This window comes from Danio rerio, chromosome 16 (assembly GCF_052040795.2).
Source record: "Danio rerio strain M-AB ecotype USA chromosome 16, GRCz13ab, whole genome shotgun sequence".
Classification (NCBI taxonomy): Eukaryota; Metazoa; Chordata; class Actinopteri; order Cypriniformes; family Danionidae; genus Danio; species Danio rerio.
The window spans coordinates 59,640,001-59,657,500 of record NC_141036.1 but is presented as its reverse complement, the minus strand read 5'-3'; the positions used below and the strand labels follow the sequence as shown (position 1 = coordinate 59,657,500).

Below are 17,500 nucleotides of genomic sequence, written 5' to 3'. Positions count from 1 at the left end.
TTTCATGATAAAGCTTGGCCTCAGTAAGATAACAAACAAAAAAAATTTATGTTTTTTTTTTCAATTAAGGATGCAAAACATTTACAGGTATAATATTAAATGTTCTCTACAAAGAATCACAGATTTAAAAGGATACATTAATTCCACAAAAATAACCATTATTCAAAATGATGATTTTTTTAAAATCACAAATGCAAAACATTTAAAGGTATAATATTAAACTTGCTCTACAAAGAAGCACAAATTCCACAGAAATGATAACAAAAATAGGTGACGCGGTGGCGCAGTAAGTAGTGCTGTCGCCTCGCAGCAAGAAGGTTGCTGGTTCGAGCCTCAGCCGGGTCAGTTGGCATTTCTGTGTGGAGTTTGCATGTTCTGCTTGTGTTTGTGTGGGTTTCCTCCGGGTGCTCCGGTTTCCACAACAGTCTAAAGACATGCGGTACAGGTGAATTAGGCAGGCTAATTTGTCCACAGTGTATGTATGTAAATGAGTGTGTATGGGTTCCCCTGTGATGGGTTGCGGCTGGAAGGGCATCCACTGCGTAAAACACTTGCTGGATAAGTTGGTGGTTCATTCTGCTGTGACAACCCCAGAATAAAAAAGGAAATGAGCCGAAAAGAAAATGAATGAATGAATGAATGAATTATAAATAATGAAGCAGCAATAACACTGCATCCAGAGAGACAAACAGAGCATTAATAAAGACAAAATTGTTTCTGAAATAATCAGTAGATCAGAATTTTGTCATTTTACAATAAAGTTTGGGCTTAGTAAGATAAAAAAACAAAGAACTTAATGCTTTTAATCGAGGATGCAAAACATTTACAGTTATAATATTAAATGTTCTCTAACTTCCTCTACACAAATCAATTCCACAAAAATGACTGCAAAAATAATGAAGCAATAGCAATAACACTGCCGAAAGAATCACGAGCAACGGTAAAAATGAAGTTTGACTGAAACAAACGGCACTAATAAAGACATAAAACACCATAAATCAGTATATCAGCGTTTCATGAATAAACTGCATTTTAACACTGCGTCTTAATCAAAGCGTGCGCTGAAATGGTAATCGCTGGTTTGTGGTCCCGCAGCAGCAGCAGACGCTCTTTTGTGATGGACGCGTGAGCGAATATGAAACAACAGAATTAATTTCTCCTTCATTCTGGCTCTTCAAAAGCGTCACAGATCCTCCTCCTCCTCTCGCAGAGTCCCGCCTTCAGCCTGCTGTGAGCCGATAACAGGATTAATCTGCCAAATTAAAAACCTCCTTCTCCCATTCAAATCAGTGTTTGTGCAGGAATAAACGCGTCTGCCTGCGGATTATCAATACATGTCATATTATCCACACGAAACGCCTTGAGCTCGTCTAGAAACCCAAACCAGCCATCATCACCAGCGCTGGAAATATGATTTATTAATGTCGTGTAAACTGCGGGATCAGTGCGGGGTGTGCTGAGTTACATGGTAACCATGGTTACGGTAATTAAAATCAAAAGTAAAATTAGAGATTACCTTTACTTCTGTTTACTTGCCTTAAACACTGACGTTAAACATGACTATATACACTTACCGGCCACTTTATTAGGTACACCTATCCAACTGCTTGTTAACTCAAATTTCTAATCAGCCAATCACATGGCTGCAACTCAATGCATTTAGGCATGTGGACAGAGTCAAGACGATCTGCTGCAGTTCAAAGCGAGCATCAGAATGAGGAAGAAAGGGGATTTAAGTGACTTTGAACGTGGCATGGTTGTGGCTGCAGAAACTGCTAATCTACTGGGATTTTCACGCACAACCATCTCTAGGGTTTACAGAGAATTATCTGACAAAGAGGAAATATCCAGTGAGCGGCAGTTCTGTGGGCGCAAATGCCTTGTTGATGCCAGAGGTCAGAGGAGAATGGCCAGACTGGTTCCAGCTGATATAAAGGCAACAGTAACTCAAATAAGCACTCGTTACAACCGAGCTCTGCAGAAGAGCATCTCTGAACACACAACACGGCCAACCTTGAGGCGGATGGGCTACAGCAGCAGAAGAGCACACCGGGTGTTGCTCCTGTCAGCTAAGAACAGGAAACTGAGGCTACAATTCACACAGACTCACCAAAACTGGACAATAGAAGATTGGAGAAACGTTGCTGCTCTGAGTCTCCATTTCTGCTGACACATTCAGATGCTCGAGTCAGAATTTGGCCTCAACAACATGAAAGCATGGATCATCCTGCCTTGTATCAGCGGTTCAGGCTGGTGGTGGTGGTGTAATGGTGTGGGGGGGATTTTCTTTGGGTCCATTAGTACCAATTGAGCATCAACGCCACAGCCTACCTGAGTATTGCTGCTGACCATGTCCATCCCTTTATGAGCACAGTGTCTCCATCTTCTGATGGCTACTTCCAGCAGGATAACGCAGCATGTCATAAAGCTCAATCATCTCAGACTGGTTTCTTGAACATGACGATGAGTTCACTGCACTCAAATGGTCTCCACAGTCACCAGAGCTCAATCCAATAGAGCAGCTTTGGGATGTGGTGGAACGGGAGATTGGCATCATGGATGTGCAGCCGACAAATCTGCAGCAACTGTGTGATGCTATCATGACAATATGGAGCAAAATCTCTGAGGAATATTTCCAGCAGCTTGTTGAATCTGTTCCATGAAGGATTAAGGCAGATCTGAAGGCAAAAGGTGTCCAACCCTGTACTAGTAAGGTGTACCTAATAAAGTGGCCGGTGAGTATATAAACAATAAATTTAAATATAAATACATGAATATAACCTGAAATTTAAATATTAAACGGGTTCATTAATCATCCTAGAAATCATAATTGCTTCGACAACTGATATAATAAAACGAAAACCTAACATAGTTTTGTTGGGTAATATTCAGATCTTAGCTGTTATCAATGAAAAATAAATAAATGACTCATCTTGAATGTGTGCATCTGATGTCAGATATTTGTAGCTGTCACACATTTCCCCTTTAGAGAACCACTGCCTCAATTTCATGCCGATTTTCTCATTTCCAGAATTTTTTTATCATTGTTTTGCTGTATCCTCAGGCTGATGGTGTGTGTGTGTGTGTGTGTGTGTGTGTGTGTGTGTGTGTGTGTGTGTGTGTGTGTGTGTGTGTGTGTGTGTGTGTGTTTGTGTGTTTCAGTGTCTTCAATCTTCACGGTGGCGGGTGTGAAGTTACAGAGTGAATCTGGCGACAGCAGTAAGAGCAACAGCCACGGCAGAGGAACAGCCAACAGCAAACACTGAGACACACACAGGTAAGACACACACTGCTCGTGTGTGTGTGTTGCACGTGTTTCTGTGACATATCAGGACACAAATCTGTATAATGACACAGGGTTGACACGGGTATTTCAAGAAGGTGGTGAAATATGAGGACGTTGCTGATGTAAAGTAAAGTAAAACTGCACAGGTTTACTTTAAGTGTTGGGTTTAATAATAATAATAATAATAATATTAATAATAATAATAATAATAATAATAATAATAATTCCTTACATTTAAATAGCACTTTTCTGGACATTCAAAGCGCTTTACACATTAGAGGAATCTCCTCATCCACCACCAGTGTGCAGCATCCACCAGGTTGATGTGACAGCGGCCATATTGTACCACACCACACACCAGCTGATTGGTGGAGAGGAGACAGAGTGATGAAGCCAGTTATGAAATGGGATGGTTAGAAGGGCCAGTGGGCAAATTTGGTTAAACCCCAACTCTTTTTGAAGGACATACTGGGATTTTTAATAACCACAGAGAGTCAGGACCTCGGTTTAACATCTGAACAATGGCGCTCACTGAGCAGTATAGAGTCCTAATCACTATACTGGGGCATTAGGACCCACATAGACAGCAGGTTGGGCGCCCTCTGCTGGCCTCACTTACACCACTACCAACAGCAACCCAGCTTTCCCATGTTGTCTCCCATCCAGGTACTGACCAGGCTCAGCCCTGCTTAGCTTCAGTGGGCGACCATGTGAGAGTTGCAGAGAGCTAGCTGCTGGTTTAGGGGTGGGGTTAGTGTAAATCAAAATACAACGGAAACCTATGTAATGTCCCCACAATTCACAAAAACAAGCACATGTTAGTGTTTGTATGTAGATTTATACACTAGATGCTGCCCACGCCTATTGTTGTCTATTAGAAGGAATGCGTCAATAGAGGTATTTTCAATAGAGCGCACCTTTGAAATGAATGTGGGACCAAGGTGCAGTGGAGGACTGGCCATCCAGAGCCAGAATATTTAAAGATTAATGCCAATATTGGCCTATATAGCCCATTATCCGTTTCTCCACTGTATAACTTACACATTCTGATTAAAGAGCAACGAATGAATCTCTCATTTATTCATATTATTATATTAATATTATTATATTTATTAATTTTTTTTTATTACATTAAATAAGAGGTGTCACTTTAAAAATGCACACATCTAACGTTATAATGAAAGCATTCGACTGCTTTTCTAACTTTTTATGCTCATTTAGGACGAAATTAGTTGTGTTTGGGAAAAAAACCCACCAAGATCGACATATTTATATGTTATTATTATTAATTATGTGTGTTTGTGTGTTTAAACATGCACCCTAAAGCCAGACTTTCTCTCCGCTTTAAATCGCGTATACAGAATCCGATTGGCAAACAGCGTCTATTTATCACTATGGAGCGCGTCAGCTGACAGTCACGCACTATTATATGACTGGGGGACGGCACCTGTAATCAAAAGGAAATGGAATCGCGGCGTTTATTAATATTTACTTATAAGTGTTTTCATTCCTAAACAGAGCGAAAGCACAGAAGGCTCACGTTTTAGAGCAAGGGGCGACCCCTGGTGGTTCGGCGGTATGGGTTGCGTATAGGGAGGCTCGGCTGTTTTGAGAAAGACTGAAAATACGGGAGAATATACGGGAGGTATTACGGGAAAATACCTTTACGGGATGATAGCGGGATAGAACAGTAAAATACTGGAGAATCCTGGGAAAAACGGGAGGGTTGACAGGTATGATATAGCCTACTCTGTCTACATTATGCACTCATGCACTGGTTATCATTTGAAAACCATTTACTCTCCAAGACTAGGCTTTGTAATGCATTCAGTCACTGTAATCCTTTTCTCTACTTAGTTCTCTAAGTGTGAAAAATAAGAGTTGTTTGGACAAAATTGTGAACCTAGGAGGAAAAATAACAGGGAGAGAACAGATGACCATGGCTCAGTCATACCAGAGACAAGTTTTGAGTAAAGCTCAGAGTAATCTGTCAGTTGATTCCCATCCTGTGCACCATGAGTTTGATCTTCTCCCTTCTGGTATTCGATACAGAACTATTAGTAAAACAAATCGGTTTAGACTTTCATTCATGCCCTCAGCTGTAAAGTTTTTAAAGTTATCTGTATGTGTGACATGCTTGTATGTTGCAACCAAATGGACCCTTCGCTAAGCCCCACCCTCCTTAGTTACTGTTGCTACGCCTGTCAAGCTTTCGTGCCTGGCACTGCTTTTCCAATGTGTGTGCGTCGGTGTCAGACATTGCCAGGGATATAATGTCATTTTGGCGAACAGGTGAGATATCGGAGAAAGCCAGACATAAAAGGACTGCGGTATGCATTACAGGGGTATATTCACCACATAACAGGCAACCGATTAGAGAATAGTTCTATCAAAATTGAAGCTAGCTTAGCCTAGCCGCCTCATACGCTACCCATTGAACAGCTTAGCTCATGCTCAGCAGGAGAGGAGACATTTAAAGATAATCTAAAGATAACTAATTAAACCGGGCGAGGCAGTAGCGCAGTAGGTAGTGCTGTCACCTCACAGCAAGAAGGTCGCTGGTTTGAACCTCGGCTCAGTTGGCGTTTCTGTGTGGAGTTTGCATGTTCTCCCTGCCTTCGCGTGGGTTTCCTCCGTGTGTTCCGGTTTCCCCCACAGTCCAAAGACATGCGGTACAGGTGAATTGGGTAGGCTAAATTGTCCGTAGTGTTTGAGTGTGTGTGTGTGTGTGAATGTGTGTGTGGATGTTTCCCAGAGATGGGTTGCGGCTGGAAGGGCATCCGCTGCGTAAAAACTTGCAGGATAAGTTGGCGGTTCATTCCACAGTGGCGACCCCGGATTAATAAAGGGCAAGAAAATGAATGAATGAATAAATAATTAAACCGTGATTTCCCTTTTAGCCAAAAAATCCTGATGTGTTGTGCAATGAAAAATAGTGTTACTAAGCCACGAGGAAATACGCATGGACAGCTTCTACATTCATTCATTCATAGAAAGAGCAGCCAGAAAGGGGAAACTGATGTATCTGTGCCGAATATTAGCATCATTGACCCATAACAGTGTGCAGTAAGTGACCTATCACTGTCAGTGTGTTTGTGTGCTCTTTATAAATGACTGATAAACAGCTGCGGGTAAAGTATATCGATCACAAGTGCTCAGTTAGTGATCATATCTCGGTTTTCTTCTGTTGATTTGTAATTTCAAATATTTGTAGCTTGAAATAGATGGAGATATGAAGTTCAGTAAACTTAGCAACAGATTCGCAAATTGGTATTTGCCATGTCAATGTATTTGCTCATGTCATTATAACCTATTCGCTATTAGTATGACTAACTTTACTATGGCGAGGGCTTAACTGTAGCACTGCTCATAATATCGAGCGGGAAAAAAGGAAAAAGACCGCTGTGAAACATCACCTGCTTTGTGTTTGTTGTAGGAAGCACAGTTTAGATCTGTTTAGGGTAAGACGTGTGTGAGTTATTGTTGTCTGTTTATCACTGAATGTGTCTGGAATATCAAAACAAAACCAACTTATCTCCGCTCCTTTAGTGCCCCTCACACAGCTTAATCCACGCTGGCATTTCTCCTCCTGGGTTTTAGGTTTTAGGGAGAAAAATTCCACCATCCCGTCTAAACTTTAAGGAGACCGGGTATCAGATTTGCACAAATCATATGCACTCTCTCGAAAGCTTGACAGAGCCCCTGCGCATAGCTACAGTTGCTAAGCCACGATTGGTGGGTGGCGGTTTTTGGGTGTGGCTTATCGAAGGGTCAATTGCCTTTGGGAAATGAATAACGACTGACTGACTGAGTAAGAGACTGTATTATTATCATCAATAACGTTACTTGTTAAGCACAAAAGCTTGTAACATACACAATAGTAAAAAACAAAGTCCTACCTATGAAATGTTGTGCCTTTGTTGTCTTTGTTTGCTCGATACTACACCCATACACAGCGCTAAAGTCCAGCATCTTCACACTGGCTTCAGTCTTGACTAGTGCGGTTGAATGACATCTGTCCTGGGAGCACTGTACAAATATGGTGGCACTGTTGACGCATGCTCAGGGCACATATGTAATATGTAGTGTATATATCTATGGAGTTAGGGTGTTTTTCTGAGCTCAGAGTCCTCTCTATAGACAGCACGCCAAGTACACATGTATTCAGTCAAATATCTGTGAGTGTGAACTGGTGAAAGGGTCCATATGAGCAGCGGTGCAGATGTCTGTATTGCTGATTGATAAAGCAGTGTGTGTGTGTGTGTGTGTGTGTGTGTAATTGGAGCAGTAGATGAGCGTCTCTCCTCATCTGCAGATAAAGCTGATAATGGCTGTAGTGCAGTGATGAGAAACGGGACGGGCCCCGCACTGAGCCCTGCAGGATTAGGGGACAAATTACAGGCAGGTGCAGAGAGAGATTTACTCTGGAGCCATGGGGGGCCGCGGACCCCTGAACCACACACACAATACAGCGCAGACACGCACACACATAGGCACACATATGTACACACAGGAACATACACACACACATATAGGCACACAAGCATACACACAGAAACATAGATGCGCGCGCACACACACACACACACACACACACACACACACACACACATATAGGCACACAAGCATACACACAGAAACATAGATGCACACACACACACACACAGACATGCATATAGGCACACATACACAGACACACATGCATACATACACACACACACATTGGCACACATACATACACACAGGAACATACACACACACATATAGGCACACATGCATACACACAGAAACATACACAGACACATATAGGAACACATGCATATTCACAGAAACATACACACACACATATAGGCACACATGCATACACACAGGAACATGCAAGCGCACACACATACACACAGGAACACACACATAGTGACCAACACATACACACAAAAATATATGCACAGACAGAAACACACACACGCACACATACATACATACACACACACATACACACACACACTCACAATATAATACAATACACACACACAGTGACATACACACATACACGTACATGCATACACAAACACACAGACACACACAGACATGGGGCGGAGTATGTGTATGATGTGTGTGTGTGTGTGTGTGTGTGTGTGTGTGCATGCATGTGTGAGTGTGTGATGTGATGTGTGTGTGATATGTGAGTGTTTGTGTGTATGAGATATGTGTATGATGTGTGTGTGTGTGTGTGTGATATTTGTGTGCTTGAATGAGTTTGTATGATGTGTGCGTGTGATTTGTGTGATGTGTATCTGCGTAGGTGTGTGTGTGTGTGTGTGTGCGCACCTGTGTGTATTCGTGATTTGCGTGATGTGTGAGTGCTTGTGTGTGAGTGTGCATTCGTGTAAGTGCATGTGTGTGTGTGCTTGTGTGTGTTTGTGTGTGTGCTTATGTGTGTGTGTGTGTGTGCGCGCACGTGTGTATGTGTGCTTATGTGTGTGTGTGTGTGCATGTGTGTGCGTGCGTGTGTGTGTGCGCATGTGTGTGTGTGTGTGTGCGCGTCTGTGTGTATGTGTGATTTGCGTGATGTGTAAGTGTGTATGATGAGTCCGTGCTTGTGTGTGAGTGTGCATTCGTGGAAGTGCATGTATAAGTGTGTGTGCTTATGTTTGTGTGTGTGTGCTTATGTGTGTGCATGCGTGTGTGTGTGTGTGTGTTAGTCTCTGCAGTGCTGGTGTGAAGGGAAGTTCTCCTACTGTGTCAGTCGTGTTCTTTCATTCATATTGAAATCTCAGTCTTTGTGTTCGTCCTCCTAAACCTGACAGACTCCACAGCTCCGAGACGCTTCTCTAATCCACACACACACACACACACACACCACATGCAGAGCCAGTGCGTAATGCTCAAACACACAGCGACTCTAAAGTGACTCTTGAAAACATCTGAACTGTAGAACATGAGGAAGATCAAACACAGGAGCTTCTCAAGCGTCAGTGTTTAAAGCTGTGTGTGAACACTAAACTGATGCATGCTAATATTCAGCACCTACTGTTAGAGCAGCTCAAATCTTCACTCTTCATATTGTCTTGTGCAAAATATAATCCTAACATATTAAACTGCTTTTACTTTACAGATAGTCTCTTGATGGAACACAAAAACACAAAAACATGGGTTATTTATTTTATTATATTATATTATATTTTGTTTTATTTTTTTATATTTTATCATTCATTCATTCATTCATTTTCTTGTCGGCTTAGTCGCTTTATTATTCCGGGGTCGCCACAGCGGAATGAACCGCCAACTTATCCAGCACGTTTTTACGCAGCGGATGCCCTTCCAGCAGCAACCTCCAGCTATCCACACACTACACTACAGACAATTTAGCCTACACAATTCACCTGTACCGCATGTGTTTGGACTGTGAGGGAAACCAGAGCACCTGGAGGAAACCCACGCGAACGCAGGGAGAACATGCAATCTCCACACAGAAACCCCAACTGACCCAGCCGAAGCTCTTTTCGATCCTTGCGACCTTCATACTGTGAGGCAACATCACTACCTACAGTGCCACTTCATCGCCTATATTTTATTATATTTTATTTTATTTTAATAAATTTTTTAATTTAATTTTATTCAGTTTTATTTAATTTTATTTAGTTTTTTATTTAACTTTGTTTCATTAAGTTTTATTTTATTTTTATTTAGTTTTTTATTTAATTTTGTTTCATTAAGTTTTATTTTATTTTATTTAGTTTTTTATTTAATTTTTTTTATTAAGTTTTATTTTATTTTATATATTTTTATTTTATTTTATTGTATTTAGTTTATTTTAATGTTATTATATTTTCTTTTCTTTTATTTTAATGGGTAAAATGTTACTTTTGTTGTTTAAAATTACAAAATAGTTTGATTTATGCTAAATATAATTACTTTTATTTAGAGGAAAAATACTCTTACAGACGTCTGAACATTTTATTCCCCATATTAGTGAAAAGTTTATTATTAATTGATTTTTTTCTCAATTGTTATTTAAGGAAATTAAACTGAATGTGTAATGCAATAATGTCGTTCAGTCATTCATTTTCCTTTTATCTTAGTCTCTTTATTTATCAGAGGTTGTCACAGCGGAATGAGCCGCTAACTATTCCAGCATATGTTTTACGCTGCGAATGCCTTTCCAGCTGCAACCCAGTATTGGGAAACACCCATACACACTCATTCACACACACTCATACACTACGGCCAATTTAGTTCATCAGTTGCCCTATAGCGCATGTGTTTGGACTGTGGGGAAAACCAGAGCACCCGGGGGAAACCCACTCCAACACGGGGAGAGCATGCAAACTCCACGGAGAAAGCCGTGGCTTGAACTAGCAACCTCCTTCCTGTAAGGCGATCGTTCTACCAACTGCACCACCATGACACTTATTTTATTATTGTTATTATATATATTTATTATATATATTTCCAGGTTTCAGGCAAACTAATGTAATTAATGTTTCATTAAAAGTTAAATTCAATTTTAAAAATGTAACGTGAAATTTTATGTTTGAATATTTTTTTGACATCAAAAACTTTAAAATGTCATAAAAATAATAGGAAAAAGTGTTAATAGGTGTCATTTTTGTTAAAAATATGTAAATGTCACTGAATTACATCAAAAATGTGGTAAATTTATTACTTTTGTTTGTTTATTTTTGTCAATTTCCTGATTTCAGGCAAGCAAATTTAATTAATATTTTATTTAGGTTAAATTTAAATAAAAATGAAATGTGAAATTTTGTGTTTCAAGGTTTTTTGTTGTCATCAAAAACAGAAATGTCATAAAAATAACGGGAGTGTGTTAAATAATACATGTAATATTTGTTAAAAATATCTAAACGTCATTTAATTAAACACAATAAACACAGTACTGTTTAATTCTGTGTATGTTTACTTTTATATAAAGCAAAAAATAAAAGTAAAGAGATCATTATTAGAAGTTAAATTACAAAAGCAATCACATTGCAAACAAAATACCAAAGCATTTATTTACAGCTTTATTAAATGCATTAAATTCAAAACAAATACATAGACATTTAATAAACTTTAAGGCTCGGTGTATTTTGTTATGCAGTTTTCTTTGTTTTTTTAAAGTGCATTTTCAGGAGACACATCTTAAAGAACTTCATGCATGTTTTTTCCCTCGTATAATCTGAAGTTTGCGAAGAGTTTTTGGGGCGGCTGCGACTGAAGTCCGGCAGACCTGTGCGAGTCCTCCAGTGCTGTACTATTCATCAGAAGTGTTGATGCTGGAATCGAGCAGACAGAGACGCTTTTCAGAGGAAATCCCCAGCAGGACGCCTTTGTGTGCCGCTGGATGAGGCTTTGAGAGCCACTATTGAGCAGAGATGAAGCTGGAGCCGTCACGCAGTAAATGACACGCTCTCTGACACACACTAGCTGTGCTTCCCTACACCTATTTTTATGTGCATTCTGGAATATTGCATACAAACTGAAGCACCAAGATGTTAATCGATTTTGAAAATGTGCATAGAAATTGAGAAGGGTAAACTTTTTACACGATAAGAACAATGTGCATGTAAACACTATTAGTGCATGAACACATGCTCTTCATCAGTGTGTGTAATGTGATGGAGTTTTCTCACATGATGATCAGATGTAAATGTGTGTGTGAGAGTCTTCGTGTCAATATTGTTGGTTTCCAGAAAGATCTGAAGTGTTGTTGTGCTGACTGTAAAAGGCCTCAGTCTAGGGATCTGCGAGGGAATAAGTTTTGAATCCCGCTCCCGCCCGCACCCACCAGGTTTTGGTCCGAACCAGCATTCGGCATTCAGCATTTGTTTTCCCACTGCCCGACCTGCTCCTTATTCTACCCGCCACACCCGTTCCCCTATAACACGCTGTCTGTATAAACACACACACACATGGTCCTTGACAGGGTGGCATGGCGGCCCAGTGGTGAGCATTTTTACCTCACAACAAGAATGTCACTGGCTCAAATTCTTACTTGGTCAGTAGACGTTTCTGTGAAGAGTTTGCTTGTTCTCCTTGTGCTCGCGTGGGTTTCCCGCGGGTTCATTGTTTTCCTCCGACATGAAAACAGTTTTAATAAGCGGGGAGTTCTCAAGGTCTACCTAAGCTTAAACTCCCCTCTTGCCCTGCAATAAGAGGAAGCCCCAGGCTCGAGGATCAGTGTTAATTACTGAGCCACCGTGTCGCCCACACTAGATTATAGATATCCTTAATACTAACACACTGATACTAACATCTAGCATTATTTAATTTCACTGGAGCGTTAACCGGGAATGAAAATCAACATGTACAGTATTTCTGAAAGCAGTGATGGACACTGTGGGCTTTTCCATGGTTTGCTGCAGAGGTGAAACTATTCAGAAAGTTGAACTCAGAGTTCTGGCAGTCGAGTTGCTGATGCAAGAAGCCACCTATCAGCTGCAATGGCTTTGCATGACATTAGCATAAATTAAGGGCCCAAGGTGATTGATATAGAGTGTGTGTGTGTGTGTGTGTGTGTGTGTGTGTGTGTGTGTGTGTGTGTGTGTGTGTGTGTTCTGGACAGGCTGGCTGGCTTTGTTACTGGATGCTCGTCCATTATTCATGTTGTGTCGTCATTGTTATGACAGTGTGTGTCTAAAATCTTAATCCTGCTGTAGATGTACATGTGTGTGTGTCTGCGAGTGGACACGGCTGATTTACATTGAAGTGCTGTTTATTTAACAGCAGCTCATATGGTGTGCTGGTATTGTGCAGGAGTCTCCTACAACAGGTTTTAATGCATCTAAGATCAGAAAAGAGTGTCATTTTTGCTGAATATGGGCTCTATTTTGACGATCCATGCGCAAAGTCCAAAGCGCAGGGCGCAAAAGTAATAAGTGAGCGTCAGAATCCACTTTTGCTATTTTAAGGATAGAAAAAAACGATTTGCACCATGATGCATGGTCTAACAGGGTTGAGCTTATTCTCTTAATGAGTTATATGTGTGTTTTGAGAGTCTCATCTCCCATTCCCTTTAAAGAGCCCATATTATACATGAAATAGGGTCATATCTTGGTTGTAAGGGTCTCCAACAACAGTCTAATATGCATGCAAGGTCAAAAAACACTTTCATGGTCTTATAATCTGCATTTATTTTTACCTAATTATCCCAGCGACTCCCGTATGAATCGTCCAGTGATTCATTTGTTCCCAAACCCCTCCTTAGCGCGAAGCTAATCTGCGCTGATTGGACCGATGACAGTCTGTTGCGATTGGTCGACTGCCTTCAGTCAGAGAGTGAAATGGCCAATAGCTAATCAGCAATATAAAAGTAATCACAGTTCATACACGCTCGATAGTGTAGGCGTGGATTTTAGCTGCCACACACACACAAAAACACACACACACACCTCCGGACGACAACGCTCCCGCTTCCGCCCGCACCCGCCAGGTTTTAGCCTGAGAACCCGCTCCGTTTTCTGCCCGCCGCGCCCGATCCCGCTAGAGCGGGGGAGAACACAACCAAAAATCACCCAGCTATACAGTCCAGACAGCCAAGCTGTCTGTATAAACACACACACAGCACCAAGCACACAAAGCTCGCTCTCTCTCTTTTATACGCGCGCGTGCGCACTAACACACACACACACACACAAGCACCAAGCAGACTCTCTTTTTCTCATTCGCATAGCAATATCCGTGATATTGCTAGACAGCCCGCTCCCGTCCCAAATTAAACCCGTTACCGACCGCTCCCGCGATTTATTCGGAAATTTATTCCCGCGCCGCAGAAATCTGGCGCGGGGACAGCCGCGGGAATAAATTTCCGAATAAATCGCGGGAGCAGAACTCTAGCACGGAGCTCCATAAACAAACAGCACGCGTCGCGTTTTTAACGTGACTTTGCACGCGATAAGAGAATATAGCCAGTTAACCTGATACAGTACACGCGGTTACAAGTAACAAATCACAACTAAATACATTTGCAAGCTAGAGTAAACGAGGCAACAACTTTAATCGCACGTACTTACACTTGAGAAATGGAAGAAACCCATCCTGACGTCCATCAGTTACTCTTTACTGATCCTTCCTTTAACAAACTCAGATGAAGTATTCTTTGTAGCATGTAGCTTCCAGAAGTTTCCAACTGCTTGGTTATAATGCTGATGTTTCATCTTTGGGTAGAGACTCAATATAATGTCCATCTGCAGTGTGACTTCAATCGACCGGCATGTTTGTGTGCGTGTGTTTGTGGGTGTGTGTATGTGTGTGTGTGTGTCTGGGTTTCTGCGTCAGAGGGCGGGGCCTCAGGTTTGAAATCTCCCGGGTTTGCGCGTGCACGTGAATAACTTGGTTTCGTTCGTACGTCATGGCGAAACACCTAATGAGTCGGTATCAAGGCGACTCGTTCGAAGCACTATGAGTCGACTCTTTTATAGATGAATCAACCGTTTTAAACACTGTACACTAACAGATTTAAGCCTTAGCTGGATACTTCACTTCACTTAGAGCTGTGTTACACACTACATGGAGGGGAATTTTCAAAAACCCATAATATGGGCTCTTTAAGATTCAGTTGCGTCATGCCATGGCACATTTGCTATTTACATGGCAGACTTTGTAAGTGTAAAAACTGAACACTTCACTAGCGAGAAAAGAGTTGAACAGAGCATCTGCAGCGCGAGAATAAGAGATGAGCCTCCTCATTATCTACTTTCACTTTCACTCTCTTCTGTGGATAAGGAAACATGTTGTACGCACAGACATCAATTAGACTACATAATTAATTTTGTTTGTTAAGCGCAAATATTTGTTTCAAAACTATTTCTAAATTCAGTTCTAATTTCCATGAACAATAAAAATTAAGCGTGTTCAAAACACTGAGTTATATCCAAATACACATGCTGTGCTCCATATGGTCTGAAACCTGACAGGTGGGCAAATCTAAGCTTGTTTTTAATAAAACAAATATAAATATGGATATAATAAATAATACTGCTAATAACAAGAACTAGGGGTGTAACGGTATCAGAATTTCACAGTACGGTAATACCTCGGTTTGAATGGCACAGTATGGTATTTATTGAATAATTTACAGCAAAAACAAAACTAATGAAAAGACTCGAAAAAAGTGCCAAAAGTGTTTATTTACCTTAGCACTGAACATATCAATGACATACAAATCAGCCGTCTATCTGGAAGTTTCGAAACAGGAACTTCAATTTTTCAATTTTCATAACAAAAAACTATTAAATCATATAAAAAAATAAAGTTTCATTTTAGTATTGTTGAAAACTCATCACATTCAACATTTAATCACTCACTCACTCAGATAGAGATGGGTTTTAAAGGAAAATGATCATATAACTATAATCTAGTGAAAGCTGGGATCTCTGTGCATGTCCCCTGCAACAGAAAAACCCCTCTTATTTGGGACTGAGGTTTCTGGGACAGAGAGATATGATTTAGCCAAGGTTGACAGCAGTGGGTAACGTTGTGCATTTGTCTTTCCACCACTTGAGAGGACAAGCCATGAGTGAGATAGAGGTCTGTTTGCGGTACAAGTCAATGTCTGCATCAATCTGAACAGTGTGCTGTGTTCTGCAGTCCCCATGACTGTTATTAGTCGTATTCCCCGACTTATATTCCACCACAGTCTGGCAGTGCCTGCATACTGTTTTTTTCTTTGTCTGTCACTTTTCCTCCTTTTTCGTATCTTTTTAGATAGAAACCGAAATGCTTCCACACATCCGATTTAAAACCAGCTTTAGGTTCACACTCTCCATTTCCGCATTACTGGATCTGTAGTGACAACAGACCACAAAGGATGATGGCCACGCTTAGGCTGATAGGAATTGTAGTTCCCGCTACCTCCCGTTCCGCCCTAAGCAAACGTTTCTCAGAAATATAGTTTTATTGAGTCTTTATGCGCCCACGGTAATATTGAAAAAAATTACTATTGCGGTTTGACGGTATTTACAATATTGTTACATCCCTAATAATAACATAATACAAAAGCAAATTGTCATGAATAAACTGAAAAAGCCCCCCGAGCTGAAGGAAGGCATGGAGGTGGTGGTGTTTATATTTATGTTGGCTAGAAAATATAAAATAAAATTAGGTATCATCATTGTAATATAATACAAAAACATTATTTATTGAGCTTTGATAGTATGAAATATTTGGCTGATGCTTGTATGATTTTTAAATTTTTAAATGGATATGCTCCACCTCCATTATGTGAGTTTATGACACACAAGAACAATAACGGTCAAGCAACCCGATCTGTTACCAGGGGAGACTGTGCTGTGCAGTTTAGACGTACAACTTTAGCACGATCAGTCTTCTCAGTTAGAGCCAGTCATTATTGGAACACATTTCCGATTGACTTACAAATTATTCTACTTTTAAATACAAGTTAAAGAAATGGCTAAAAGCAAATCAAGTTTGTAATCATGTTTAATTCTTTTGTCTAACATTTTAGGAAATTCTTACTTGCATGTTTTTATCTCTTTTTGTCATATGTAACTTTACTGTTTTTGTATGTGTAATGACGTGTTTTTTTTATTTTAGGTTGCCTTTTAAAAATCTGGCAGGGGGCAACAGATGAAAATTAGCCCTTGTGGCTTATTTACAGTTTTACTGTTGATTAATGAGCATTGTCCCTGTTAAATAAAATAAATTCAAATTAATAATTTTTGTGATATTTTAATCCTTTAATTCGTTTTCATTTGTAAAGATATTTGCATACTGCTGTACATCCTGTGTGTATTAAGCAGTAAGCGAGGTGCACAACTAACACGCTCTGCACTGGACTATAGACGGGCTTTGATCTGGTCTATTGTGTAGTCTATTTTAGTTCCTCAAAATAGCAGCGCGCCAGCAATGCGCCTCAACACGCCTCCTTTTTTAGAGCAGAACGCTCATGGGCGCACATATGAGCGCAAACATTTGCTATTTAAACAAGACTCATGCGCCAAGCTGAAACTAGCAAACAACATTTACGTTGTGCCTTGTGTTGCATTGCGCCGGGTGTATGATAGAGCCCTATGTGTTTAATACAGGGCTCTCAAACTCAAATTAGCGAGGGGCCGTATGAGGGGTAAGAGGGATGTTTTAACATTTATAGCACACGGAAAAAAGTGGACACCTGATGTAATTGATGCTCTCAGACATTCCTCCCTACAATATCAAAGCTCAATCTTGTTTCTTGTGCACTCTCAGAAATGAAGG

The 17,500-nt window shown here is 40.5% G+C and overlaps 1 protein-coding gene across 8 annotated transcripts in view; it reads left to right on the top strand.

Annotated features, from left to right (window-relative positions):
• cdk14 (cyclin dependent kinase 14) overlaps positions 1-17,500 on the top strand; it is a 236,291-nt gene that overhangs the window by 176,682 nt on the left and 42,109 nt on the right. For 3 of the 8 annotated variants that reach the window (NM_001430898.3, NM_001442048.1, NM_001442047.1), the window contains 1 exon segment: positions 3,163-3,272. In NM_001430898.3, coding sequence (NP_001417827.1) covers positions 3,163-3,266 — 104 coding nt within the window. In that variant the 3' untranslated portion in view covers positions 3,267-3,272. 8 annotated transcript variants of the gene reach the window in all.